The sequence below is a fragment of the Megalops cyprinoides genome, chromosome 7, assembly GCF_013368585.1.
Source record: "Megalops cyprinoides isolate fMegCyp1 chromosome 7, fMegCyp1.pri, whole genome shotgun sequence".
NCBI classification, from domain to species: domain Eukaryota; kingdom Metazoa; phylum Chordata; class Actinopteri; order Elopiformes; family Megalopidae; genus Megalops; species Megalops cyprinoides.
Window position 1 is genome coordinate 11,803,263 of NC_050589.1, and position 27,883 is coordinate 11,831,145.

General features: G+C 43.1%; 2 protein-coding genes and 1 non-coding gene across 3 annotated transcripts; 2 read left to right on the forward strand and 1 right to left on the reverse strand.

Annotated features, from left to right (window-relative positions):
* Positions 1–1,749: 1,749 nt before the first annotated feature.
* Positions 1,750–2,146, forward strand: LOC118781444. Its single transcript, XR_005005102.1, has one exon.
* Positions 2,147–2,678: 532 nt separating this feature from the next.
* Positions 2,679–5,623, reverse strand: c7h1orf194 (chromosome 7 C1orf194 homolog). The gene is made up of 5 exons (XM_036532420.1): positions 5,481–5,623; positions 5,168–5,284; positions 4,930–5,045; positions 4,616–4,734; positions 2,679–2,788 (listed from the first exon to the last, which is right to left on the reverse strand). Exons 1-5 carry the CDS (start codon positions 5,556–5,558, stop codon positions 2,718–2,720), a joined length of 501 nt encoding a protein of 166 aa, XP_036388313.1. The 5' UTR covers positions 5,559–5,623; the 3' UTR covers positions 2,679–2,717.
* A 739-nt stretch (positions 5,624–6,362) lies between these two features.
* Positions 6,363–26,704, forward strand: elapor1 (endosome-lysosome associated apoptosis and autophagy regulator 1). The gene is made up of 22 exons (XM_036533671.1): positions 6,363–6,486; positions 13,427–13,547; positions 14,069–14,249; positions 14,816–14,963; positions 15,475–15,555; positions 15,851–15,956; positions 16,481–16,630; positions 17,202–17,290; positions 17,693–17,870; positions 18,249–18,377; positions 19,075–19,165; positions 19,529–19,634; positions 20,012–20,149; positions 20,825–21,088; positions 21,434–21,610; positions 21,839–21,989; positions 22,465–22,558; positions 22,940–23,041; positions 23,390–23,516; positions 24,335–24,513; positions 25,239–25,404; positions 26,140–26,704. Exons 1-22 carry the CDS (start codon positions 6,367–6,369, stop codon positions 26,206–26,208), a joined length of 2,967 nt encoding a protein of 988 aa, XP_036389564.1. The 5' UTR covers positions 6,363–6,366; the 3' UTR covers positions 26,209–26,704.
* Positions 26,705–27,883: the final 1,179 nt, after the last annotated feature.

Sequence of the window (27,883 nt, forward strand, 5' to 3'; positions counted from 1 at the left end):
TTTAAGAAGTGGGGCAGAGATTTCTGACCAAACAGGGACTATCAATGGCTGTCTTTAACTTGCAAATGACCCATTGTCCATGCAGCACCACCAGCAAAACCTGTTCCAAGCCATGTGAGGGAAAGTTAACTTTCCCCTGAATCTGTTGCAAAAGCCAGTGAAAAAAGTCTTGAGATAATGGAAATGGAAATAGCTAAATTGAGAAGGTGTTGCCATATAGAATGATTTGTATGTGAGACTGAACAGCACAAGACACTTATTTCAGCTCCTATGCTGTCCCTGTGCACGTACTTTATTGTGGGTATTTTTACCGATCATCTCTACTCCTGGTTGTAGCACTTACAGAGGCTCTCTGACACTTACAAATGCTAATCATAGCTTTCAGAAAGAAACTTCAGAGAATGTCTGGCTGAAAACAATGAATCGTGTTAATGTGTTGTCCTTCTCACTCTTCGTCTTCGATGACCTGCCTTGTTGGTCTTTGTATTGTTGTATCCCTTGTGAAATAAACTGAGAATCCAACCTGTTTTCTCTTGTAAGTGAAGCTGGAGATAGGACAACTCCACACAGAGTTTTACGAGTGTGGCTCAGATGCTGTAATGCTGAGTTTTGTGAGCGTTATGGGGCAATTTCTGAAGAGGATCAATCTGTCGGAGTCTGTAGGAAGCCTGCAACTGATACAAAGCCAGCTCAGGCATATAGTTTAACCGGGTTTACAACTGCCTATGACCCGGTGTGAGATCCTCCAGTAGCTGCTACCTAAATTTATGGACTGATCTTGAAAAGCCTGTTATTCCATTAGTACAAATATTCTGCATATTGTCTTTATCTAGGCTGTCTGATAGATCACAAGAAGGTGAAAGTGCTGAGTACCAGCAGCAATAAGTGCATCTGATACCATGAAGCAGAGTGTACAACAGATTGCTAAGTGTTGTAGATGTAGCATGAATTGGTATTATTAGCTTCACCACTTAACACCGGTTTGTTGGTTCAACACAGTTGTTTAAGAAAAAAAAAACGGGGGAATGTCAGTCTGTACTGTAAATCTGTTTAAGCCAGACAGTAGTCATCCTTCCTGTTTCTCACACAGTGTGACACCTCTCCAGTGAGTAATCTTAACATTTAGGTGTCAGACTTGCTCAGCATGGTTCCTAGCATATGAAAACAGGAGAGAGCCAATCATCATAATCGTGTCATCTGTGAATAACGAATATTTAATTATAAACTGTAACTTTATTATAAAACAATGCCATTTCACTGCGAAAGAACAGGTATAAATGAATCGCCCCTTTTTACGCACGAATTAAAACTATTTATCTCGATATTTTATTCCCTTTAAGTTAGTATTATAATTAAAACAAAAAATAAACAGCTCGGTCTACATTACCTTTTACCAATAAACTACATGCTCTTTCCTGCGTAGAATGACACTCCGTACACAGCAGTATGTTATTAAATGATGTTTTTACGAATTGGCATAAGGACTGATTATGTCACGCAACAGACTCACGACGATGTGCGCGATTTATGACAACCGGCTTTAGATACAAATGCATTGATAATTTATTGCAACAGTACATGTTTAATAAAGGGATATCATAAAGCATTGCAACAACTGACAAAAATAAAGTAAACCATTATTTGATCAATGATTCAAGTGATTCCAACACCTGATTTCACTCACACCCACAAGAGGGCGCAGTCATATATTTTGGCCATTGTCACATCGTTCCCAAGATGCCCTGCGAAACAAAATAAAAGTCGAGGCGCCTGCGCCATAAAGTTAGCTGCTGTGTGCCTGCTGTGAGAGGTAGGGTGAGTGCGTGCGTGGATGCGTGAGTGAATGTGAGGGTGGTAGTTGTTGTATGTCGTGTGAATGATTGCTTAGGGAAAAAAAAAACTACACCGTGATCTTATTTGATCAGGTCGGAGTCTGGCCTTGCTCCGATTCTGAAATGATAAAACCCGACATGCGAGCCTACTACCAGGCGATGTGCATGAGGCATTTCACTATCTTCAGGGCCGCCACAACACATTTGTGGTTCAGAAGTGATGAATTGATCAGATATACTAGTGCCGGTAAGACCAGAGGTTTACTTCTGTGTCTCTATCCCGGTCGATGAGTATAGAGGCGATTCTGATCTGACCATAATTTAACATGGTGCTGCCTGAGTGTGAAGTATGGCTAGCAAAGCTAGTGTCGCAGAGTGTCGCTAGGGAGCAGAAAGAGGATGGCAAACTTGCTAACTAGCGCTAGCAAGTTCGTTGGTCACGCATTGTTGCTGGCTGAAGTTGCTTCAGGTAACAATTTTGTATATGGTGTACATTCATGTCAAATTTATATGTAAATAAACATATTAAAGCATTTGTCAGGGTTCAGTGTTTGTGTGTTCTGAAGCACGCCGGTGGCAAACGAGCCAGACTCGCTTCTCCATTTTGAGCGTCAGTGAACCGGAAGGACGTTGAATAGGTTGGTTCATGCGTTCATGACCTCATGAGCTTTTAGTTTTAATATGATGTGGATGTGCAGAAATCTCACATTACTTCTGAGAGTGATGTCTTTTTATTCTAACTTTTGAAGCACTAGGGAAATCTGAGTAATTTAAACACCCCAGGAATTTGTTTCAATTGTCTTTATTTATATTTAATTTCCGAAGACCGACAGCGTACTGCGTCGCTTCACAAAGTGATCCTAGGGGTATGACAGATTCGAGAGTTTAAATCGAGTAGAATCCGCCGTCGTGCTTTCTCGAGTAACCCCTGTTTGTAGAGGCATTGTGGTGACTTTCTGGAAAGACAACAGGCAGAATGTTAATGGATGCCAAACGCACTCCCTCAAATCTACCTACACAATAGCTGTAACAGCAGCATTTATCTACAAATACCACAGAACATGGCAGTGTCTTGTCTGAAAAGTGTGAAACAAGTGTATGAAACAAAGGAAACAACCTGACAACATCAAAACGTGTCATTGCCTCTCACAGTGCTAATCAGTGCTATCGTCAGTATAGACACCCACAGTGTTGCTCTGAATTTCACACTACTCCCCACTAACCAATCAGTGCTCATTTTGGTTGGTATGCCATTTCTGTTACTGAGGGCACATACAGGGTAAGTAAGCCATTTGGATTCCAAGATAGATTTTTAGTGAGGAGTTATGAAAAGACTGCTACTGTCCATCATCATGGTGTGTGATCTTTTTTCATGACAGGGAAACATATTGGCAGATACACAGGTGTGTTACAGCAACTAATCTCCATGGGGGTATTTCAGGGCACTTCACAAATAGGGTAGTCTTAAATTGGCTTTTTGCCTCATCCAAACAGGATTAAGGGTGGAATTCTTTGCACAACGCATGAGCAGTAATCCTTTATTTAAAGGTTGCTTTAACAGTTAAGTCACTGAAATGAAGTACTTTTTATAGTGCCCATACACTGAAGGATCTGAGAATTGGGGCATTTTTTAAATGCTAAAAACGTATGTCCATACTAACAACTGCCTCAGAATAATGTATTTTTAGAAACTGATGAATGTGTAAACTTTGTTTCCAAGTACATGATGCATGTAAACCAAAATTAAGGTTTTTTTTATTCCTACATGTACTGAATGAAATATAAAAAGATATGAAAAAGTCATGGCTAAGAGCATTACTGTGCTGTATTAGTTTGGGTTGCAGAATTAAGCAGTAATCAGAAATGTATAAATTCACCAAACAATAAGGCCTGCCTATTAAATAAGACTTCAAAATGACATCTGACTATTTTCTGACCTGTTTCTGAGTGTTTAACTGTAGGAGGCTGAACTGTGCAATCAAGTCATTTTGTTAATCTGTCCTGAATATGGCATTTCACAGTAGCAAAACTGTGTTGATAAAAATTTTCCCAATGTATCGTTGGGTAAATGTGTCCAACGTAACACATGTCCCATATACTGTGGTCTCTTTTAAGAAAGAAGTCTCACCATGGTGGTACATGCATCAGTGCACAATGGATTAAATAATCACAAAGCTCTTCTGTGTGTATACACACAAGCTTTTTCCCTGTTAGTATTATGTCATGTCTGTAAATGTACTGATAGTCAAATAATACTGCTTTCTACTATGCCCCAGACCTCCGTTAGGGAAAATCCCATATATTATCCTTGTATGTAGTTCTGTCTCGGGTTGTAAGTCGAGCTACCTGTACATACAAAGAAAGATGTTAACAATCTAATGCAAAATGACATGTGTGATGAGGGGTAAGGGTGCATCACGCAACAGAAGTAATAGAAGTACAACAATTCTTGTCAGTTAGATTGAGCAATCTCCTTATTCTTAAAACAGAAGAAAGTATAAACCAGACCATTATGCAATGTCCCTACATGTAAAACTAACTCATACTGAGTTTGGTCTTAAGGGATCCCTGAGCTTTTAAAGATTCAGTTACAAATCCAATTAAGTTAGTTAATGCATTTACAATTCTATGTGAGGGACAACCTCGGTTCAATGTGACTAATTAACTGGTTTTAACTAGGCTGTTGTGCAGCTGCTCATCAATACCACTGACCAGCTCTTCTAAACCTGTTTGCAAAAGAGAACCAAAGTGTTGGAAAAAAAAAAAAAAAAACAGGTTCTGACCTATTGTTCCCTCTATGGTGTGAATGGATGGCTTCTGGGAGTTGATCCACTCTCTCAGTTGTGATTTCTCAAGGACAAAATCTGGGGGTGCCTCCCTCACCCGGTTTTTCAGAATTCTCCTGGAATGTTCAGTGTTCAGTTATCAACCACACAGTGTCAAAACCGGTAATCATTTTTCATCAGCTCTCTTCAAAACCCTTAGTAGTGCTATCAAATGCATTAATTTCTCCTCTTGAAGCAAAATGTCCTGGCCAGCTACAGCATAATCTTTAAAAATCCGTCTCTCCATGCTTGTCACATTTTTTGACACTCACCCATGATCCTCTGTGAGGGTCTCTCTCTGGAAAAGAGTCTCATTTTTATTCCTTAAGAACTCAAGGTGGTGGTCATACATGGCCTTGAGGTGTAAATCCAAGCTGTCCTTTGGGGCCTGGACACAAAAATTCCCCAGTTTATTATCTGTTCAGAGGTTTGACTTGTTTTCGGTATGTTTTTTTCCCCACAAAATTATCGCCAGCGGTTGGCTACAAGACATCGATATACAGTAAATACCTCTTCATCATAATACATGACGCTGCGTCTAATGCTGGCCAGAGTAGCGCAGTCATTCAGGCGATTCCAGGGCTGGTCGTTTTGGGCTAAATGAGCTGGTCTGGTGTAACGCATGCTCTGTTGAATGAAATGGTTTTTACACATTAGCCATAAAGAACAGTCAAACGTTATATAACTGGAGAAAATACGTTTCAGAAAAAAATGTAGCATTATGTGTGGAACTATGGTTGCTAACGTTAATTTTTGGAGAACCATATCTCTTCAACGATAAGCTATTTTGGGATTTAGGCAAAGTAGCCAAATCAACGTTTACCTGCTGCGGCTTTACCCCGGTGAAGTTGATGTCATTTTCGTATTTCGGGTATGGATATGGGTCTCTTTCGAAAGGCATTCTCGGAAATCTGAATTGTACGCAGTATAAAATTCACTTGGTGTGTCTCGCTGCTGTCCAACTGAGAATGTTTACTGTCCTAACCACGGTTGCTAGGAGACCCATCGGAAGTGGCTAATCCAGCTTTGTCCATGGGGACGGACGGCTAGTTTACGTCTTTATATTCATAGACAATATGTCCATTACAACGTGATACCTGGAGGGGTTCGCTTATCTGAATTACTGTTGCATACCAATCTGACTTTATTGTCAAGTCTCTCCCAAACACAGGAAAAATGTTCGAGGAACATCTTCCCGCTCTCTGCTCAGGTGTGAAAACACCTTCTTTGAAAGCTCTTTTTATCTTATTCATTTTTCCCATTTAACAGAACACACTAGTATTGATATTTCGAGATTTCAACGATGCTATTGTCATGGTACAGAGAAACTACGGAAGTTGCCAAAGTTTTCCAATGCGCACTTAACATAAAGCGTTATCCTAAAATTAAGTGGTTGGCTACGCTAAGGAGACATTGCTGGCTTTCAGGCAACCAGGGCATTACACATTGTTCTTATCTCACCAACACACATATAAATGAATGAAACCACGTACTCGCTCTTAGCAGTGTAACGTCACTTTCGGATGCACCTGTTGGATTCGGCTTTCTCCGCCTCCTCCGAGTGTTGGCGAAAAGAGACCAAGCGACAAATCCCAGAGGGTAGTCGTGGCAGTCGCTCAACAAATAGGGACATCATTCTTGGTGCAACGTGCGTTGTATTTCTTACCGTTCCCGGCTGCGACATGCCTGCTTTTTTCACCAAAGAAGCAATGCCGGCCAGAAGCTCAGTTCAACTTACTTTTGACAAGTTTCGCATCCTTTATCTCCTTATGGGGATTGTTCTACTGGCACCTGGCGTGGGAGCGAGAGATCTACCCATGTGTAAAGAGGTAGGCTAATTTCCTTCCATGCACATAGACGCAAGTTGTAAGTGTAGCACCGGCATTATCGTTTCTCTCACAAATGTAAATGTATACGCAGAGTGTGTACGGTGAGTATATGAAGTTGGGAAAATTGACTCAGTGTATTTGTGTGATGGCTTGTGCTGATGCTGGATTTAAGTTCACTTCCTCAGCGTTGGTGGCGCCCAGCTGTCAGAACTTGCCGTACTTGCAGGAGCTGGGGTCAGTTCCATTTCAGTTCAGTCAGTTCAGGGGATAAACTGATATTCACGTAAATGAAAACTGCGCATGTATTAACTGAGTTTCACTGAATTTACTGACTTGATTGAAATGAATGGAATTGACCCGAACTCTGTGGCACATGCGTTCCAGCCCGTGAGTGGAGCATATGGCACTTTTCCAGGTGTGCTGACTACTCTGTAAAATGGATGATGATGTGACTTTTATTGGTTAGTCTCCATTCAGAAGCAACAAAAAGTCTGCATCTATAATCCATTAAACTTAATTCAGCTGTAAATGATGATTAACCTATGATCTTTTCTTTTCTTTAATGCTTATTACAGCACAAAATGATAGATGGTTAGCAAGTGTTAAATTTTGTTGTTCACTCAAGGTGTTTATTCAATCCTTTGGAATAAACGCCTTGAGCAAAATGTAATTACAGTACAGGATAATATGTTTGTCAAAAGTGTTCAAACGGCTATGTCTTACATTGGCTAAAGAATGTGCTTCAGTTATGGAATTACTGACTTTATATGTAATTACTATGACTGGCTATACTTATTTATTGTATGTTTTGGTCCGTATGATTTGCTGTAGAAACCATTAGCATGTTTGGCCAACCAGTGACTTAAGATATCACACAGGTTGGCCAATAAGTTTGGTTGCCTATAGGAATTGAATAAAATACTCTGAGCATCAACTCCTCAGTCAAATTAGATTATTGCATAAATTGTTCTGTTGAAATTACTGATTGATATTGTTCTCTTTAGATGTTTGGAAAGGTTCCTGTGTATACAAAAAAAGAAAAGAAAAGAATAGGTTTATGGTAGCCACGTTCACAGAAATGACCATGATCTAAGACCTGTTCTAAAAAAAACATCAAACAAGAAACATCGGACTCTGAACATCAACTCCAAATGGACTTTTATGTCAGGACCACTGCTTCTACACCAGTCTAAAGTACATGTGTTTCTGTGTTACAAAATGATGTTATTTGTGAGTGAAATTGCTCCCAATATCTGTATAATAGCCGATGATCAGTTTTCATCTATTAGAGTATAATTCAGCCCGATGTATCAGTACATAGTATCAGCCAATGGTATGTCATGTCAAAAGAGTTGTCATATTGGTTTCCATATTGGATTTGATAGAAGCTTCAATTGATATCTAGAGAGAATTTGTTTATCAACTCCAAAATGTAATGCTTGTTATAAATGTAGCACTTAATTTTTGGTCCTTGCTTATTTCCTTGTGTCTTTATAATCTCAATAATAACAATTATTAATTTTAATCACAGGACAATGCATTATAATTGTTAGGAACATATCTCCTAATTGGACATACTTGCATGGCTAGCTCTTCATGTTGTAGTGTATTTCACTAGGCTGAATGCAGTTAAATAAAGAGGAATGTTCTTTCCTCCATAAAGCTGGATGTAGCACACAAGGTAAACAAGCAGACATGTTGCAAAAAGTTGTTCAATGTACCTGTTGACTTACTGAACGGTCAAACACTCCGGGGCTTTCCGATTGCTTTAAGAAATGGGCGTGGATTTGAGTTTGCTGTCAACAGAAGGTGATTCATCACTAGTTAGTGTCTTACTTGAAAACCCGCTTCAGATAGTCAAATCCATTTTTAACATTGCAGTGCTCAGGGCCAGATATGTCTCAGCTTTGCATATTTGTAAAGTACGTAAAAACTCAAACGGTTGATGTCTGTGTTTCAGGGGCATTTGTGCGGACCTCACAAAAGGGTCTGAAAGGGTTGAAACCCAAACAAGTTTGAGTCGTGAAACCTTTATCTGCAGCACTGCAGGCTGTGTTCATTCGGAATTCCTTCAAGACTCAGCTTGCTGTGCTTTCAACAGCCTCCATGGTGTTGAGACCTTTGCGTGGGCCCTGCAAACTCATGGAAGTGCAAAGCATCTATTTATGACAGGCGACAGAAGCCCTTGTTTGATGCCTCTGAAAGGCTAGGGGCTAGGGCCCTAATTGCATGAGATGCTCTTATGTTCCATAAATAAGAGAAATGAATATTGATTGGCTGTAGCTGAAGCAGAACTCATTTATATTGGCAGAAAAGTGCAGCTCTGTGGCTCTGCTGGTAATTTCTCATTTGGGCTGACCGTATTGATTTCCATAACCATACAGTAAAAGCAAAAGAATAGAGACATGGGAGAGTACGCATTGTACCTTAATGTTTTAGCATAACGCCATCTCTTTATACAATAGGGACATGTGCACAATGTCACTGAGTTATGTCTGTTGTGTGAGCACATGGTAGGGAATTGTTTTGTGGCTAGGATGTTTTCAGCTGGCTAGCTTGCAAGTTGGGATATTCCATTGGTCGTTGTATTGCAGGGGAAATTTCACATACTTTTTAATGACAAGATCCGGACATCCAGCCCGTATAAGCTCATCATTTTCCTTGTGGTCCAGTGCATAATTAGCGTTGTCTGAAGCCTGGTCTTGAACTCCAGGAGTCTCTGGATCCATTGCTAGTCCTAGTAAACTATTACCTTTGGGGATTCAGTTTGCCAGATGTGCCCAATTATTTGTTGCATGTACTGTATAAGAGGAAAATGACAGTATCTCTGTGGGGTGTCTTCCGTGTCCACAATTTCCACAATCCCATTCCACACTGCTGCAGTGTGGAGCAGTGAAAAGGAGCAGGCTTCTGAGCTCTAGACTGACAGTTGAGTTCCCAGGTGGGTCATTGCTGCTACTCTCATGAGCAAAGTATTTAACTTGAGTTGCCTAAATAACCATCCAGTGATATGATGTGGATGGATTGTAAGCTATGTAAGGTGTTCTGGACTAGAGTGCCAGCTGAGCTCATGAAATGCTTGCCCACTGTTTTAGAAGGTTCTTGTGTGGAGCTGAGTCATGTGATAGTGCCAGGCTCACCAGTAACTGTCAAGAAAACGAGGATGCAAAACAGAGGGAGCCCTGACGTGAACCACGTCATGCAAAAGGGCGCCCGTACTTCAGAGCGCCCCGACGGAGCGGTTCTCAGGAAAGCTGTTGGACTGGATGTCGCAGTTTTGGTTTGCATGAGGCATTGGGGCATGGCGACAGTGCGGTATCAGAGCTCACATCCAACATAAGGGCTGTTGCACTCTCGTCATTGCAACAAAGGGAAGACTCTTTGGTTGTGTTCTACAACATTCCCTGCATGTAAAAATATTCCTGCCTCTTGAAAAATGCCATAATATGTTTTAATATGTTAAGGTAAATTATGACATCCAAATGTAGACATAAATAATTTATTGCCACTTTCATGGATTTGATAATCATTTCATAATATAATTATGACATGGATAAAATGGTATATATGAATATCTACAAATACATGCACTAAATTGGTGTATTGAAATATGTGTCTTGTTTTGGATTTTATATATTAACATGTAGTTACCTGTAAGGGCTCCCACTGAATGACTGAAGAAAGTCAGAGGTCATCCTGAGGAGTTACGCCAGTCAGTCTCCACACCGATTGCCACTGAAACAACATGGTAGTGAGGAACGGGTAGCTGAGGGAATAGCACTGACCTCCGGCCACACCACTTCACTCATGCAAATGCAGTGTGAAAATACAAACCCAGAGAAAGTGCACACACACGCACACTAAAACAGACTAAATTATAGTTTTTGCTTACACCTAGTTTATGACCACATAATGTTCCAAACAAACAAAAAAAACACTATGAAAAATATTTTTGGAACAAATGCAGAGAGGTAAATTATTATTGGGACAGATGCAGCTGCACCCTAGTCTTGCCTCCCCAAAGGGTAGAATAGATTTTGCAGTGATCCAGTTGTGTGCCTATAATTGACCCAGATGAGTCGCAGCCGTGAAATCTCTCACAAGAGCCCCTAACGTACACGTCAGAGCCTGAGCTGCTTTGTCTCTGCATTGTTAATTTGACTTCACAGGTACTGCTGTGCAGTGTCATATACTGCTAAAACACCACTCACGCTTTCGTCCCTTAAAGGCACGCTTGGCTGATTTTACTCACACATCCTGGTGGAAACATCCACTGGCCCTGGAGCTCACCGTGCTTCCCTTATCAGGGGCTGGTAAGCACGGACCTCTCCTTCACACACCATTTGGCTGATACCTGTGTGAAGTGAACATGTGTTGTGGCTGTTTGTGAGGACTCATTTAAAAGCTGTGGCCAGGCTGTCTCAGGCTGACGCCTGTATTTCTCGAGGTGCGCTGCAGGTACTTCAGCATTTAGCTGTTATCAGCTACTTGGTAGCCCGCTCTTTATTCTGTGTATTTGCATAGTAACTGTGGTATTTGCCAAGGCTGAATCATTTTATTATCAGATTGTTCTGCATTTTTTAAGAATAAAGGGCTCAATTAACAATGACTTCTAAGCTGCTTACCTGTGGCTTCAGACACGACAGAGGACAACACAGCAGGTATATCAAGGGCAGGTAAAGTAGTCAGATTGTCTGCACTCGTAGCAAGAATGGTCTTTAATAAGATTAATTCAAAACAAAAGATGCTTAAACTTTAGATACAATTAGTACAATTTTCTGTGGCAAAAGCCCAAGAAAAGTATGAATCCAGTTCAAAACTACCAATGAAAAATAAATAATGAAATGAATGCAATATGGACCGAAGGTGAAACTCACAAATCAAGGAGTTACAACAGAGCCAATACAATGTGAAACACAATGCTATTGCACATAGCTTTCACAGCTATATAGAGTCCATGGTCCATTGGATTCAGAATGATGGGTCCTTGAATCTGACACAGCAAAGGGGCACTGTGATAAGCTTGTAAATCACTGAAGGGCATTTCTGCTGCAACATGCATTAAGTCTCCAGGATGTCAGAGGGAATCTGCAGGTCAGTCTGTTCCGTTGCCCAGGTTTCACGGTTTGAATATGGAGGTGTGGATCAGCTATGGAGCCATGGAGCGCATCTGCGATAATGTTTGCCCATGATTTGATCTGGTCAGGCTGAGAGACGTATTATTTTCGGGGAGCCTTGAACAAGCCAGAGGGATTGAAGCAGCTGTTTTTAAATGAAAGGTGAAAGGCTTCCAGAAGGGCAAAGCACACCTGATCCTGGTTGACATTATTGTGAATGGAAAAGAACATCTAGACAAGTTATCCATTTGCAATGTACTGTGACTGAAAATTTCCACTCCCAGACAAGCATGTTGAGGAAAAGATTCAGTGCCAGAGCAGCCAGTTGCTGTGCGGAATATATCATGCACACAAAAGACAAATGTCAAAAACAGAGGACTAACAGACCCTGGTGACTGGCTGTCACCATTCTGGGTGCCTTTTCACAATATAGTGGATAAACAAGGATACTGCCCTCACACTGGGGGAGCTGCCTGTTCAGTCAGTAATTGCGGATAACTACTGTTTCCTGGGATGTTTTTCACAGCCAAAAACTAGAAGCCTTAAGTCTTGTTGGTGCTGTTCTGTTAAATATTAACCCTGATGTAAAGTCCATAACAGCATTTAGCTGGAAGTGCTAAAGCTCCTCCTCCACTGGACTGTATCCACCAGTCTAAGCACTACCATCTGTCTCAGTTGTATCTGAGTTTGATCCTGAAATGTGCTCACTTAACATGGTTAAAGACCTGGAGCTGCCTATGTCAAAAATGTGCTCAGTGTTCTTCATTTGCCACAGCAGGTTGCAACTAAACCTTTTTAATAAAGGTTGCCTTTAAACTGATATGAAGTACTGCTAAGATAAATTCAAGTGTTGCTGAATTGCTCATTAGTAGGTTATAGATAGCAATCAAATATTTCACCTTTTGGGTTAGTTTTCAGTGTGTTGTGTAGCCTTACTCATCTGCCTAGATAAGGGTTGTAAGAGCTAATGCAGCTCAGGAACTCCAGAGGTTTTTCTTGTGTTTGCGCCTCTCCTCAAAACACTGTTGGCAGCAGGTGTGTGTCTGTGGCCTGCTACAATATAATGACAAGCTCAAAGAATGGTATTAATGTTTACCCACAGATCTGTACTGTCAGCCCTTTTCATCTCTAATGTAAACTCTCGACGCCCTGGATAGAGTTAAATACAGCAAATCTACCAGGTCTGTGTTCTTTTTCGTTGGAACAGCAGCTGGACATCCTTGATGAAGCTAATGAAGTCAGCAGGCAAGGCAGGTTCCTGTGCAAATATTTGCCATGTGCCTTGTTTAAAGATGGGGATGGTCTTTTGCAGCTATCTGTTGGATTCCATTGGATAACAAGTTTGCAGAGAAATTTATATAGGAGTGCTCAGACTATCACAAGATGTGAAAATAGATGTTATTCTACTTTGCAGCTACCAAAACAGGATTCAACAGTGATCTTTATAAACTGTGCACCAGGAAGTAATCTGTATGTCTTCCAAAGTCAGTCAGGTCTCTCTGTAGGGACAAACCATCAGTGAGTGCTTGCATCTTCATTTGAAGCCATTAGCACTCGGGACGTGTGCTTTGATCAAATGCGAAGGAGCAGGTCTTGCAGCCAAAAGGTTGCAGGTTTGATTCCCAGTTGGGGCACTGCAGTTGCTCCCTTGAGTAAAGTGCTTTATGCATAAATGCTTCAGTAAACATCCTGATGTAAGCTATCCAACTCACCTGGGAGATGGTCTGCAGAGCAAATATGAAAGGTGATGACTACCACTCTGAGTGCACAGTTTTTGTCATGTTTTACAGATTGTGTGTGTGTGTGTGTGTTCTGTTTTGCAGTCAGACTACCACTTTGAGTACACAGACTGTGACATGCTGGGGTCTCGCTGGAGAGTGGCCATACCCAACAAACCTGAAACTTGCACCGGTCTCCCTAACCCGGTCAAAGGCACAGAATGCTGTGAGTACCACACATTGACCACAACTCGACCATTTACAGCTTTTTCTTTTCCATTGCCTGTAAGGCAACATTCATGACTTGTGTTTTTAAATTACACCCCTCCCCCCGTGCCATTTTTTTTGCCAATTTTATCAGCTGCTGTGTCTAACTCATTTGCATCATGTGTTGGAGTATGCTAATTAGCATTAGCATCGACACAAAGCAGGCAGCCACCACCATTGACATACATAATCTGCACCTGCTTTTGGTTTACGTCACACAGCATTGTGGACACTGTGCACCTTCCAAAGATACGAGTGGATCAAAGCAGATATCCCGTATACAGAAAAATCATAACAAAAAGGCCAAAGCAAATTCATCAGACGTGGTTCAGAGTGGTGTAAAATTCACGTACTAAGTTGAAAGAGGACCAATTTAGCATTAGCGCTTATATAGAGCCACTCTGAACCTGCTTTGAGTTTCTGGCCGTCTCCTCTCCCAGTAACATCTGTACCTCTGGCTGTGCCCCCCTGCCCTGACAGCGTTCTCCTGCGAGGCGGGTGAGTTCCTGGACATGAAGACCCAGGAGTGCCAGAAGTGTGCGGCTGGGACCTACTCTCTCGGCACCGGTGTGAGGTTCGACGAGTGGGACAAGCTGCCGGCAGGCTTCGCTAGCTATGGAATGGACATGAACGTAGAGAACATCGACGCAAACTGCTCCAAGTTAGTACTGCTGTGGGGCACGAGAAGGGCGGGTGGGGGGAAGATAACTCAGGGATGGGTGAGAGAGCCAACATTTCAAACCAGCGTTTTTAAACCATATTGCTTTGATGTTTAATCAGCTTATATAACAAAAATGCTATTGTAAAAATGTTTTACCCATATCATGTATGCTCGTGCACAGAACAGACTACATCAGGTCAGTTTTACCATTCTGTTTAGCTCTATTCTATCCAGTGTCTTGTACAAGATCAGAGATGCACGTGGGCCGGGACTTGAAACATCATCAAAGCAAGTGTGTTTTTCAGCACAAAGACAAATCTTTTCATTCTTTTTGACAACAAAAAACTCACAGAACTAAGAGAACCAGTTGACATAGTGAACTTTCATTTGACTGTGAGTCAATGTGAAGCACCAGTGTTGGTCGAATTCGGTGCTGAAATTCGCATCCAGTGTTGGGGTCTTTTACTGGCCCACACTGCTGCATGGTGACGCCAGGGCTGATGGGAAATGTGCTGACCTGGAAGAACTACCGCGTCACTGATGAGTGCTCCTTGTCATGGTTCCAGGTCCACCTGGGTCCCAAAAGGTGACTATATTGCCTCCAATTTGGATGAGTGCACCTCCACCCTGACTTACGCTGTCAGCCTCAAGCAGACAGGCTCCGTGTCCTTCGAGTACCTCTACCCTGACAACAGCATCTTCTTTGAGTTCTACGTGAGTCCTGCTCGCCGAGCTGCATCAGAGCAATGTTGTGTTGGTTCTGGCAAATATTAGAGTTCATAGAGTGGTGGATGCAGATCTTATCCTGTTATTTGATCCTGAATGTGTACGAGATGTCAAACATTAACTTCTGAGTTGCCTACCTGGCCAGGAGGAAATAATGCTTTGATAAAAGGTAAGTAGGTCAAGACTTTCTTTTAGCTGATGTCCTTAAATAAATATGCTCCCTTCTAACTGTTGACATGTGTCTCTTTGTCCTTTGTTATAACTCATAATGGTGTTACAATAGCAAAAGTAGACCCTCTAACCATTTCTCGTTTAACCTGGGAAAGTTGGAGTTTGGTACAGCTGATGAGGAATGAAGTCATTCTAGTTGATTAACATGCTGCATTTTAGTAGTCTCCTACCTCCGCTTTGTATTTAGGTTAAAATGAATGCCTATGGCGGTCGAGAATGTGTTGTGTTGTGAAGTGAAGTGAATGTGACCCTTGGTTTCTTGTGGCAGGTTCAGAATGATCAGTGCCAGTCCACAGAATCAGAGAACCGGTGGATGAAAAGCACAGAAGGCGACTGGAATACGCACTATGTGAGTCTGTGTAAATACGCACAGCCTGAAATGACTCAACGTGTACAGTCAGATACTCAATCACCAAGGCCTGTCTGCTTACTATAACTGGATCTGTAATGACAGCAGTGTAGGACTTAGTATTAATTCTCAGGCTGTGTAGAAATGAAGATATGGGATTATGACCGTTTGCTGTAGGATTTTCCCCTTTCTCAGTAGAGTCTTGAATGTCAGTAGTGCTTTAGTGCTTTTTCATCCCTCTTGTCCTGGAAGTCTGGTTAGGCAGTGAGTGACACTAGTGCTGGTACCTGTACAGGTGCAGCTCAATCGCGGGAATAACGTGCTGTATTGGAGAACCACTGCATTTTCCCTGGTCAGTAACGCGGTCAAACCTGTCCTGGTTCGGAACATCGCCATTAAAGGTAGTCTTTCTTTCTGGTTCATTAAAGCTCCCTTTGACTTGTGGGTCACTCCAGCTGTTCAGATGAGACATTCAACGGTCACTCATGTGTAGCACCCACCTGACTACTGCAGGGCAGCCACTTTGCACCAGAATACTCACCACGCATCAGCTCAGGTGGGGAGGGAGGGAATAATTTATTCAGTTAAATAGACTCTATCCAATGAAGTGCCATGGGTTTCCCAGTGTCCTGGGATTTCCAAATTTTCCAAATTCCAAATTTTCCAAATTTCCAATCAGGATCTCTCAGTATGGCCATATGATTGCAAAATGGCTGCCGTGCATCAGTCGGCTGGGTGCTAAACATCAGTGATGGTTGAAGTGAGTCCCCATCCCCAAATGTCCATTCAAAGTAAAATGTTACACGTGATTACACTGCTTTTCTGTATGCCCAAGCACATTGGTCACAGAATGCAAAATGACGGGCACCAGCTCTCTGAACTCAAAAAGAGAATGATATAACTACTGAAACACCATCCCCCGCAGGTGTGGCCTACACATCAGAGTGCTTCCTCTGCAAGCCTGGCACCTACAGCGCCAAAGCGGGCTCTGCCATCTGTGCCCCCTGCCCCCTCAACTCATACTCCAACAAGGGGGCCACCGTGTGCCAGCAGTGTGACTCGGACAAGTACGCAGGTGAGCCCACCTGTCGTCCCTACCGGCAAACACCGGGAACACAGAGAGTGCAGTTACTGTGCTCTTTTCCTCCAGAATGACACTGCCATCCCTGAGCACTGCCCCAGGCCGTCCGCATTCACATTTGGCAGACGCTCTTATTCAAAGCAAAGCCATCATAGTGCACATACTAGGGCCACATGAACAACAGTACATACCGAATATGAAAGTCCACCTCTGAGCGTGAGTCAGGTCATTGCAAACTGCTGTAATAACCAGTACCATACTGAGTGTGGAATAAGTGCTACAAAATAAATACCAACAAATTTCAAGTCAAAGTTAAGAACCGACAGGTCTGCAGTCGGATGTGTTTTATTTTAATTTAAAACAAAGATGTATTTTATTACAAGCACATTTCACAGGAATGAGCCTGCAATTACACGGAAGACTCAAAGAAAAAACTAGATAAACATGCTCAGATGTGGTGTTACGGCTGCCTCAGTACACTGTCCAGTTTGATCTGCCCGTTGTATTTTTTTTGTATGTGTTGACCATTTCCTTTGCTGCTTTCACTCCCGTCCCTGTGTTTCAGGGATCGGTTCTGGGACTTGCCAACTGCGGCCGGCGTGCACAGCAAACGACTATTTCTACACCCACACCCCTTGTGACTCCAATGGCCAGGTACTGTCAGAAAGGGGGCAGACTCTCTGTAATGGAAGGCCACACAGTGCAGGCTCCTGTTAAAGAGCACAGGAGACCTTAGCTAGATGTGAATTTGCCACTCACCTTCTTCTGATCCAGAGACACAGAGCGTAGCGCCACCACCTGCACTCTCACATGGATTTCACATATTACATGGGTCTGTTCCATTAGTTCATAATCACTTCTTTCTTAAACTATTACATGGCATAAAATGTGTTTTTTTACCCATTGTTTCCCTAATTGTGGGATCTTAAGAATATACAGTATGTCTGGCAGATGGTTCTCCTGTGTAAGAGCCCTGGTGATCAATGCAGTCATATACCTGAACTGTACTTCCTGCTCAGTACGCAATCACTTCCTCTTTCTTCCCATGTGTCCCAGACCCAGCAGATGTACAAGTGGATCGAGCCAAAGATCTGCAGTGAAAGTGCAGAAGGGGCGGTGAGGCTCCCAGCCTCGGGGGAGATGGAGAACTGCCCCCCCTGCAACCCGGGGTTCTTCCCCAACAACGCCTCTGTCTGCGAGCCATGCCCCCACGGCTCCTACTCCAATGGCACAGGTACGCACCCACCCCTGGGGTTCATAATTTCTTACAGCCCACCCTGTAGCCTCACAGCCTATCCCTGCATCCCCTTACCAGCTGGGTTAGTGCTGTGATTAAAACTTGTATTGTTGGGTTGTGTGAAATGTATGCGGTGCTATGACAGCGTACACAAATACGAGGGCGCTCTTGAGCAAGGAACATTAAGGTTACCCACGTGATCTCACCAGAAGCATAAAACCAACAGAACTGCAGTTTATTTTATGACATTGGCATAATAGCCATTCCATTGCCTGCCACTCATGTGAAACATCAAATAAAACAGAATTCATATACAAATGAACATGTGGATAATAATAATAATAATAATAAAATGCCCTCCCCATGTGTTTGCAGTCTGTGTCCCGTGTCCAGCTGGGACAGAGTCCATGCTTGGGTATGAGTATAAGTGGTGGAACAGGATGCCAGACAACATGAGGAGCTCGGTGTACAGCCGGGAGTATAGCGACTCCGAGAGGGACACAGGTAAGGGCCTCCTGTCTGTGGTACCTCTGTCCCCTCACAACGTAGGGTGCGGCTGTTTCAGTGGCTATCTAGATTCTAGATTTGCTCCCGTCTGACCCAAACAGCAAATGCTTGTTTGGGTGTCATTTCAGAGGGCACTGTGGGCATATATTCATACAGAAAACTAGAAGTGAAAATCAAACCTTAATGAAGCATGCCGATATTGTGACAGAGGTTAATGGTTGCGTATTTATCATTTTAGAACTTAGGCGCCATTCATTGGGGATAGTTCTGTCTCTTCATTGGGGATAGTTCTGTCTCTTCATTTGGGATAGTTCTGTCTCTTGCTGGGCGTGAAGTTGCCCCTGCATGCATTATCCACACTGCCTTGTTACTGTGGTGCGTGCTGTTCTTCATGCACTTAGAAACGTGCCATGCCTCTGTTGCTGTAATGCCGCTAATGGTAATAGGAATTTGTTCTCTGAAGTGAGCCGCTCTGTGTAAGAGCGTCTGCTAAATGACGTAATGTAATGTAAATGTAATGTAATCTCAGCTTTCAGATATTCTGTCTGTATAAATTAGTTTTTATGACCTTTCACCTTGTTTTCTGTCTTCATTAATCTCATGGTGTGGAGCAGAGTGAGCGTGGCTTGGTCTGAGTTTGTGGGAGTGATGTGCGTGGCTCTGGTTATTGAATGGCTGCTCACTGTATTGACAGCGTGGGAGGTGGCAGGAGAGTACATTTACACCACTCCGGGGGACCTGGACTCCGACTACATGATGCTGACGCTCTCGGTACCAGGGTACAGGTGGGAATCACAATGCCAGACACAGCTCCATCCCTATGAACTCAAAGATGTTTCAGAGTATTGCAGTCGGAGCTAGGAGACCCCCGGCTCCCATAAATGCAGTGCTTTACTGCTTGCTTCGAAAGTTATACCATTGCATTGTGCTCATTGGCTGCTTCCACCAGTATAAAGGGTGGCTTTGATGCCGCACAGAGATGCATAAGGCTCAGATGTCCATATTGTGCTTGAAAATGCATGGTACATTGCATTTCACATCCAGACATAAGGACATGTTTTCACCCTCTGTGTCTGTGGAAGCTGAGGAAATGATCCTGTGTCTCACCGGCTTCTTCTTCACATCTGTCTCTCTGGTGCCCCCTGCAGGCTGCCCCACTCAGTGGCAAAGAATGCAGACAGCACAGAACTGTCCAGGATCTCCTTTGTCTTTGAGACTAAGTGCACTGCTGACTGCGTGCTGTATTTCATGGCGGTGAGAAAGACAGCGCTTCTGTATAATTATCTTGTTCTCTTGGACTTGGTTTGAGCTTAAAGAAACATTCGCAGAAAATAGGACAAAGTAAGACATGATGTATGTCAATTCCAATATAACATCCCAGAACCGTACAGGGCACTGGTTATTAAAGTAAAAGCCTTTACTTTGTTGTCGTTTCCAAAAAGTAAAGCCGTGAAAATGACGATGCACAGAGAAGAAATGTACTTCTGTAAGTTAGCATGTGATCCATGGGAACGAGACCATTTTCATATCGCAGCGAATGCTTATGACATAAGTCCAGATCATATCCAGGCAGCAGCTCCTTGAGGCTTCGATGTTCCGTTAAAACGAGTTTTGGTGATGCTCCCCTCCAGGGGTACAGCGAGAGGAACAACGAGGTGGTGGAGCACTGGGGTGGCACCAGGGAGAAGCAGTCGTACTCCTACATCGTCAAGAGCAACCACACGGTCAGCTTCACCTGGGCCTTCCAGCGGACAGAGGGCTACACCACAGTAAGCAAAGCTACCGCCACACTCACATAATGTATTCACAATGCTGCCCTAACAATGTGGCAACGTCATGCGCAATTAGTGTTATTATTATAATTATTATCGCTATTATTGCTGTTGTTGTTGGCGTTATTATTACAATATTCTCTAGGACTGAGTCTGATTGGAAGGAGATCCAGAGACAGGCACCCGTGTCTGTTGCACTACATGTGGTTTATATTCACAATTATGAGTTAATGTGCAGATTTCTCCTGCACATTTCATAATTTTCACAGTTTTCACAATTCATAATTGATGACTCCTTCCCCATGTCATTTGGCCTCAGTCTTATCAGTGAGACACACTATCACAGCAGCAGTTTCAAAGCACTCTCTAAAGCAGCAGTGAATGACACAAGGTGCCTGCCATTCTCCCATATCACACATATCCCATTGTACTCCTGAAAGCCCCCCAGTAAATTAGTCTCATGCTGTTGTTAATTGGCTTTTATTGTAAGACGTTTCTGCAAGGGTGTCAATCAGGGGTTCTCTTCCTGTTATATTTCTCAGACATTTCCTTAGCTTAGATTTGTTACATGACCAGATTTAGTCACATGACCAGCCTTTGACACCCAAGTGGGTTAAATATAACAGCTGGTCATGGCTGAAATCTCTGCCCTGCTCTACTGCCCTACTCCAGGAGAGGCAGTACAGTTCCGACTTCGCCAAGATCTACGCCGTCCGTATCAGCAACGTGATTGGTGGGGTGGCCTCGCAGTGCCAGCGCTGTGCCCTGGGATCCTCGCAGTCGGGCTCCGCCTGCGTGCCCTGCCCACCGGGGCACTACCTGAACAACATCACTGGCGCCTGCCGGCGCTGCCCGCCGAACACCTTCATCAGACCCCAGCAGCCAGTGGGGGAGGGCGCGTGCATCCCCTGCGGACCCCACACCCACAGCAACAAGGCAGGAGGCGTCCCCTCTCGTAGTGCTCCTCCTTTCACCTCCTTCTCCTCCTCTGCTTCCTACTCAACGTTCTCTTCCTCCTCCTCATTCCTCCATGATCCATGGTGTGGTTTGTTTGCTGACTCTTGTACGTGCTTGTACAATACGTAAATCAGGGATCCTTAGTGTACTGAAGTCCGTGCACTCTTAGAAATGGTCTTTATGCACATACTGAGATCCTGCTTGTGCACATGCTTCCACGTTTTACTTGTGTTCTCACTGAATCACGCTCACTGCCTGTGTTCCAGCTCACTGCCTGTGTTCCCGCTCACTGCCTGTGTTCCCTTCCACTGTTTTCTCCCTCAGGCTCACTCGGCCTGTGTCAGCGACTGCCACTTGGACCTGCCGCAGGCGGGAGGGGAGATGGCGCATTACGACTTCTCCCCGCTGGCCAATGCCACCGTCTTTCAGAGTGGCCCGCGCTTCACCAGCAAAGGCCTGCGGTATTTCCACCAGTTCAGTATTGGCCTGTGTGGAGAGGAGGTAAGGGCACATCAGTGACTGCTTAATTAATGCTAGTGACTGACTTTCTCTCCCTGGACTTTTACTCAGAGTCAGTTATACCTGTGACCTACCAGCCAATCCTGAGCCACAGAGCAGTGCAGTAATAGATGACCTGGCTGTTACGTTGACAATTTTGGGTCCCAGGAGGGATCTGGTTCCAACTGTGGGTGGGACTGAAGGACTGGTCCTCTCGCTGTGACCCCCCAGGGCCGGAGTGTGGCGTCTTGTGTGGACAATGTGACGGAGAGCAGGAAGGAGGTTAGAAGTCATGTCTGCCAGGCCACCGTGGTGCCTTCAGATGTGAGAGGCCAGAGTGTGGTGTCTTCGCAGCCGTTCAGCATTGGTGACACGCTAATCGGTAACCAGTATGCCTAAGCCGCCACATTAGATACTGTATATGAGTAACCACTATCACTGTGACTAAACCATCACCACACATATGGTATATTGGTAATCACTGTTTCTAAGGCATCACCATGGATATGGTATGTTGGTAATCACTGTCACTAACCAATCACTACAGAGGTCAATGCCCTGGACCTGATGGCCTGTAACACAACCTGTAATTAAAAATGAATACCTATATGAAAAATGTCAAAATTAAAGGGCTTAGAGGACAGCTATTACTCCTCTGAAAATTTTCATTATTTTGCCATGCAATGATTATTTTTATTGTTATGAAATTCAGACCTTCAAAAAGCAATGTGTCGATGCATTGGCACCAGTACTTGTTTTTTTTTTGACAAATACTAGTTTCTGAGATGTTCTGTCAGGATGTAGATACCATGAGAAAATCAATGAGCTGTTGAGTTGGATTCTTGCCCTTTCCCTAGGGGTTACCACAGAGACGACATTGGATCAGGTCTCCTCCCCTACACATTACTTCCCCTTAGAGTCAAGCCTGCCAGATGTCATATTCTTCTACAGGTGAGGTGTCACCTTTGCTACTCAGTGTAGCTCCACACGCGTTTAAAGGATACTACATCAGGCTGCCAATCACAGTTAACACAGAAAATGCAACACAGTTTATTGCTAGTTGTTTTAAAGTGTTTAATTTTTGATAGTTATCTAAACTGGCTTAAATAAGCTATTAAAAGTTAAGTCCAAAAAGCAGAGTGGGATGGTTGGGGGCACTGTTACAGTAATACAGATGCATACCAATATATAAAGGAAACATCAAACAGTTTCCTCTTCAAAACATTGGACTATAGAATTAAATTCATCCCACAGAGATTACTACAAGTGACTTTAAATTTGACTGTACTGATGAGTGTGTGTGAGTCATCATTTGGCTGGCTGTGTTGGCAGGTCTGCTGAAGCAACAAAGGCATGTAAGAACGGGAGATCAACCACTATCAGACTGAGATGTGATCCTACCGTGTCTGACGAAGGCCATCTGTCTCTGCCCAGGTACAGAACTGACTGAATGGAGTGTTAATGACTGCTAAGGTGGAACCCGTATGTTTTCTCCCTTGTGAACTGTCAGGGTGAAACGTGTGGCTAGAGTTGCCCCCAGTGGTGAGAAAAAATGACTGCAGCCAACGGAAACCGTCAGATCTGACGCAAACAGCATTGTAATTACTGTAATTGTATTAGTGAGCATAAATTTAGGTATCAGCACAAAATAAGAAGACAAAGTAGAGCAGATTCTCTCAATAACTACCAAATTTCTCACAAGATCCATCAGTCATTGACTCAAATGACAAAGTAGCCTTACAGCAGAAATGTTCACAAAGCTCTTGTTTTTCCTCTCCGCAGTAACTGCTCTGAGGGTACGTGTGATGGGTGTTCTTTCCACTTCCTGTGGCGGTCGAAGCACGCCTGCCCGCTCTGTTCTGAGAGCAACTACAAGGAGATTGTGAGCGCATGCAGTCAAGGAATCCAGGTAGGGCTGCCCCAGCCGTCCATCACCTCACCTGGGTGTTGTACACCTGAGCAATTGTTTACATGTGGCTGTAAAAATATCACCAGGTATGAAGTCATAGGTATATCAGACCTGATGCAAAGGAGCAGCATGATTTCACATTAGAATCTTGAAACAAATATCACTTACCACAGAATTTCTTGTTGTAATCAAAACACAGGATATAGGTGTGAGAACCCCTAAATCTTATGTCAGGCAAAGGAGGACTGAAAGTACAGGAGATTTAGCTGTAGTTGTACCTGTACGCTATCGCATGTTACTCCAAAATTTTGCGCATGTTATGGGTTTTACAAGGTTGATAAGATACTGATTGTATATGTGGGATAAAGATGTTGTCTTTATATTCTCTGGTTTAAAATTTCTTCGAAATTGCCCAAAGAGGTTCTGGTCACGGTGCACATAGCGCTCCGTGTTATTTTCCTCTCTTCTGCTTCCTCGTGCTTTGATTTCTGTCTGTCACTTCATCCTCCCTCTCTTGTTCTGTTCCATCTTAGGGGACTCACAGTTCTCTACAGTCCCCGATCAATATTTTTTTTTTTACTACTGTGTTGCAGTCAGATCTGTGTGTTGTGTTCAACAAAACCTTGTATTTTCTAAAGTGTAATTGATTGACCGGTTGACTGCCTGATTGGCTGACTGATGTGATTGATTGATTGATTAACAGATTGATACATTAATTGACTGCGTGACTGTCTGATTGGTTGGCTTCTGGACTGAGTTACTGGCTGATTGGTTGGTTGATTAATGGAGGGTGTTTTGTGTGCCTGTGTGTGCTGCAGAGGACCACCTACGTGTGGCAGGAGCCCCAGCATTGCACAGGCGGGGTGTCCCTCCCGGCACAAAAAGTGACCGCCTGCGTCACCCTGGACTTTTGGCTGAAATTCGGGGTGTCCACCGGGACTGTCGCTGCCCTGCTGCTTGTCTCCATCAGCTGCTACTTCTGGAAGAAGACACGCAAGTAAGTATCTCTGTGTGTGTGTGTGTGTGTGTGGCTCTAGTAGCTGCATCACCCTCAATGATAACCAACAGTGAGTGAGCTTAAGAGTGAGCCTGAACAGGGAACAGCAGTGAATGATTATTATATCGCTTTATGAACAGGGAACAGCAGCGTGTGATGACGAGATCACTGTGTGAGACATGAACAGTAGTATGTGCTAGAGAAATTGTTCTATTTGCAGTGAACAGTTGTGTGTGATGAACAGATTTCTGTAAGAGCAATAAATGGTAGCATGTGAGGGTGAGTCATAAGTGCATTACATAATCAGAAATGTATAACGATGGTGAAAGTTGCCACTGTGGACTGAAGACAAAGTCGCAAGACCAAAGACAACATGCTGACAGCACTGCACTTTGTCTGAAAAAATAAATGTTGTAACCTAATCAATTACAGCCAGGCTGTAATGACCGAGTTTGCGGTGATGGAAAAGAACAGGTGTTTTCTATGTGAAAAGTGTTTAGTGAATGATGTTTTTGAGAGTGTTTAGTGCTTGGTGTTCTGGGGAGTGTTTAATGAACATTACTGGATGTGTTTAGTGGTTGATGTTTTTGGGAGTGTTAGGTGAATTATGTTTATGTGAATGGTGTCTTTTGAAGAACTCTATGTAGTGATGAGTGTGTCAAGCAGAGAAGTCTTCATGACAGTATCAATGTTCTCTCTCTCTCTTTCTCTCTCTCTCTCTGCAGGCTGGAGTATAAGTACTCCAAGCTGATGATGAGCGCTGGGGAGAAGGAGTGTGAGCTCCCCACCGCGGACAGCTGCGCCATCATGGAAGGAGAGGACGCTGAGGACGACCTCATCTACCTCACCAAGAAATCCATCTTTGGAAAGATCAAGTCCTTCTCCCGAGAGGTATGCGCCCCACTTGTGTGTGCTTTGGGGACTGGGCTTGTATCCAGTAAGTTGCAGGTTCAAGTCAAAGTTGGAAGCTGCTTTACCTCCCTAGAGAAAAGTACTTTTGTCTGAATTGCCTAGGTAAAAGGTAGTGGGTGTCGCATTAAACAGTGCACATGAGTTGTACATAAATGTGGAATAGGAAAACTGCATAGGACATGAACTAAATAAAATTGCAAGAACTGAATGGCTGCAGGGATTCATGTGTATATACAGGACCTACACTGGACTCTGTGTCCATTTCAACTAAAAGGAAATATGTTCCTTTGATACTGTATCTTTGACTGAAGATTTGTTCAAATCATTCTGAACAATTATGTAATGGAAAAAGTATCTTTAGCATGAAGAAAGGGTAGTGTGAAGAAGCTTGTCTCTTTATAATTATTTGTTACTTACTGATTTCTCTCCTGCAATTATTTTGTGTAGTAGCTCGCTATGCTGCTCACAGAAGTTCCACTAGGTGGCAGTACAAATTACTCACATAAGTCAACATCATGTGCCATCATATAATTGGCCATGACATCTGAAATCCTTAATACAAACTGCATGGTGTTGTTTGTACATTAATAATATATTAACAATTTGTTGAGATGCAACCAGTCCATGGATTACTGGTGTTATTTGATTATCTATAATGAAACACATCAGTGAGTGAAATTGCAGTGCTGACTGAAATTGCATGTGCTTCCACAGAGGACGTCTGACGGGTTTGACTCGGTCCCTCTGAAGTCGTCTTCAGGCCTGGAAATGGAGATGAGCTAGAGCGCGGCTTCTACGTCTCAGGTGGCTTTCTCCTTCTAGTGCAAACACGGGTCAACATCTGGCCTCGGAAAATAGCATCATGAGAAAATAGCTACAACGGTACAGGATCATGGGAAAAGACTCGATGAACAGACAATCCTGGGCTCTCTGTAACTCCCCCTTTTCGCACACAGGTCATTTTCATTGCTATTATCAATAATAAAGATGTTCATTTTTTTGTACGTATGCATTTGGCTCACTAAGCCACCTGCGGCTTCTGGGGATTTACGGGTAAAAATTTTCGGGGGGTTTTGCGGAGCGCCTCACCACAACCTTAACCACAACACTGCTGCTCCTCTTAACTTTATGTTGATTCACCTGCATGAAAAAGGCACAGCGCTGAAAACGCGAGGTGAGCTGCTGTCACCACGGTGTTAGGAGAATGTTAGATGCCAGCCGAGTGATGGCCCTCTGCCCAGATCACTGTGTCTCTGAATATGCCTGTAAGGCTTTAAACTGGAGAGATACACATTGTTGCTTGTTACTACTAAAGCAGAGAGGTGAATGCTATTGTGAACCAAAAAAATATTTAAATCACTAAAGAGGAAGGTCAAATTATGTTTTTTTTATTATTGTTTTGTTTCATCAGAAAAATGTTGGAAAGAAATTTCATTTCAAACGTGTGTGTGTGCGTGTGTGTGTGTGCGTGTGTGTGTGTGCGTGTGTGTGTATACATGTCTCAAGCGATGGCTGATATGCATTGAATTCTATGTGTTGTATTTTTTTTTTTTACTACAACCCAGTTTTGTTGTTTTGAAGCTAGAATGGGTGGATTTTACCTTTCTCTGCTATAGTTTGAGCCAAAATGATTGACCAGGTACTCTTAACAGGGCATCCAGCATGCTGATTTTGTCAGGTCCCTGATCTGTCCTGCCAATGGTCCTGTTTAAAGTGTTGCAAATGTTATAACAAAATGTCAGGAAAATGTATTCTTGTGAAGTGGCAAGGAAAAACATATTCATTCTACAGTATGTGTGTGGCCCATTGCTTTCAAAGATCTCTGGCTGGCCCATAGCCTGGAAACATGGTGCCTCACTTTATTACATCATAAACCACTTACATGTTCTAGATAATGACATTGGCCTGTACAATGGCCTATACTCTAATAAAATTTTTTATGTGTTTTTGCATAGGAATTGCCAAATTGCCTTACAACTAAAGCTTTATCCTGTCTCTGCGTGCATTTAACTGCAATGCAGTAATGTTTTTGGACAATCTTGTGTTCCCACATCTGTGTGGATGTGTGAAAGAAATTTGTCTATTTGTCATCTGTCTGTATCTTAAGATTCCTTGAATAAATGTGTTTTTGTCAATTTTCCTTCTCATTGAACTCCAGTGTGAGAAAGATCTGGTTATTTTTGCTCTGGATTTATGACTGGGAAACTGTTTGAGACATCTACAGGTGGATTTCAGTAACAGCCTGAAAGCAAAGCATCTTTGGTCATGGGCTGAAGGCATACCTACCAGGTCTCAAACAAAATCTTTGTGAGGCGCACTGCAATCTACTGTATGTTTCACTCACAAGCTTAAAAGGTCTCATCAAATATGGCTGAGGAAGCTGCTTCCCAAAAGAATACATTGTATTATGAGTGAGATACACAACATTTCAACCCAAGAAGCACCAACACAGCAGTTG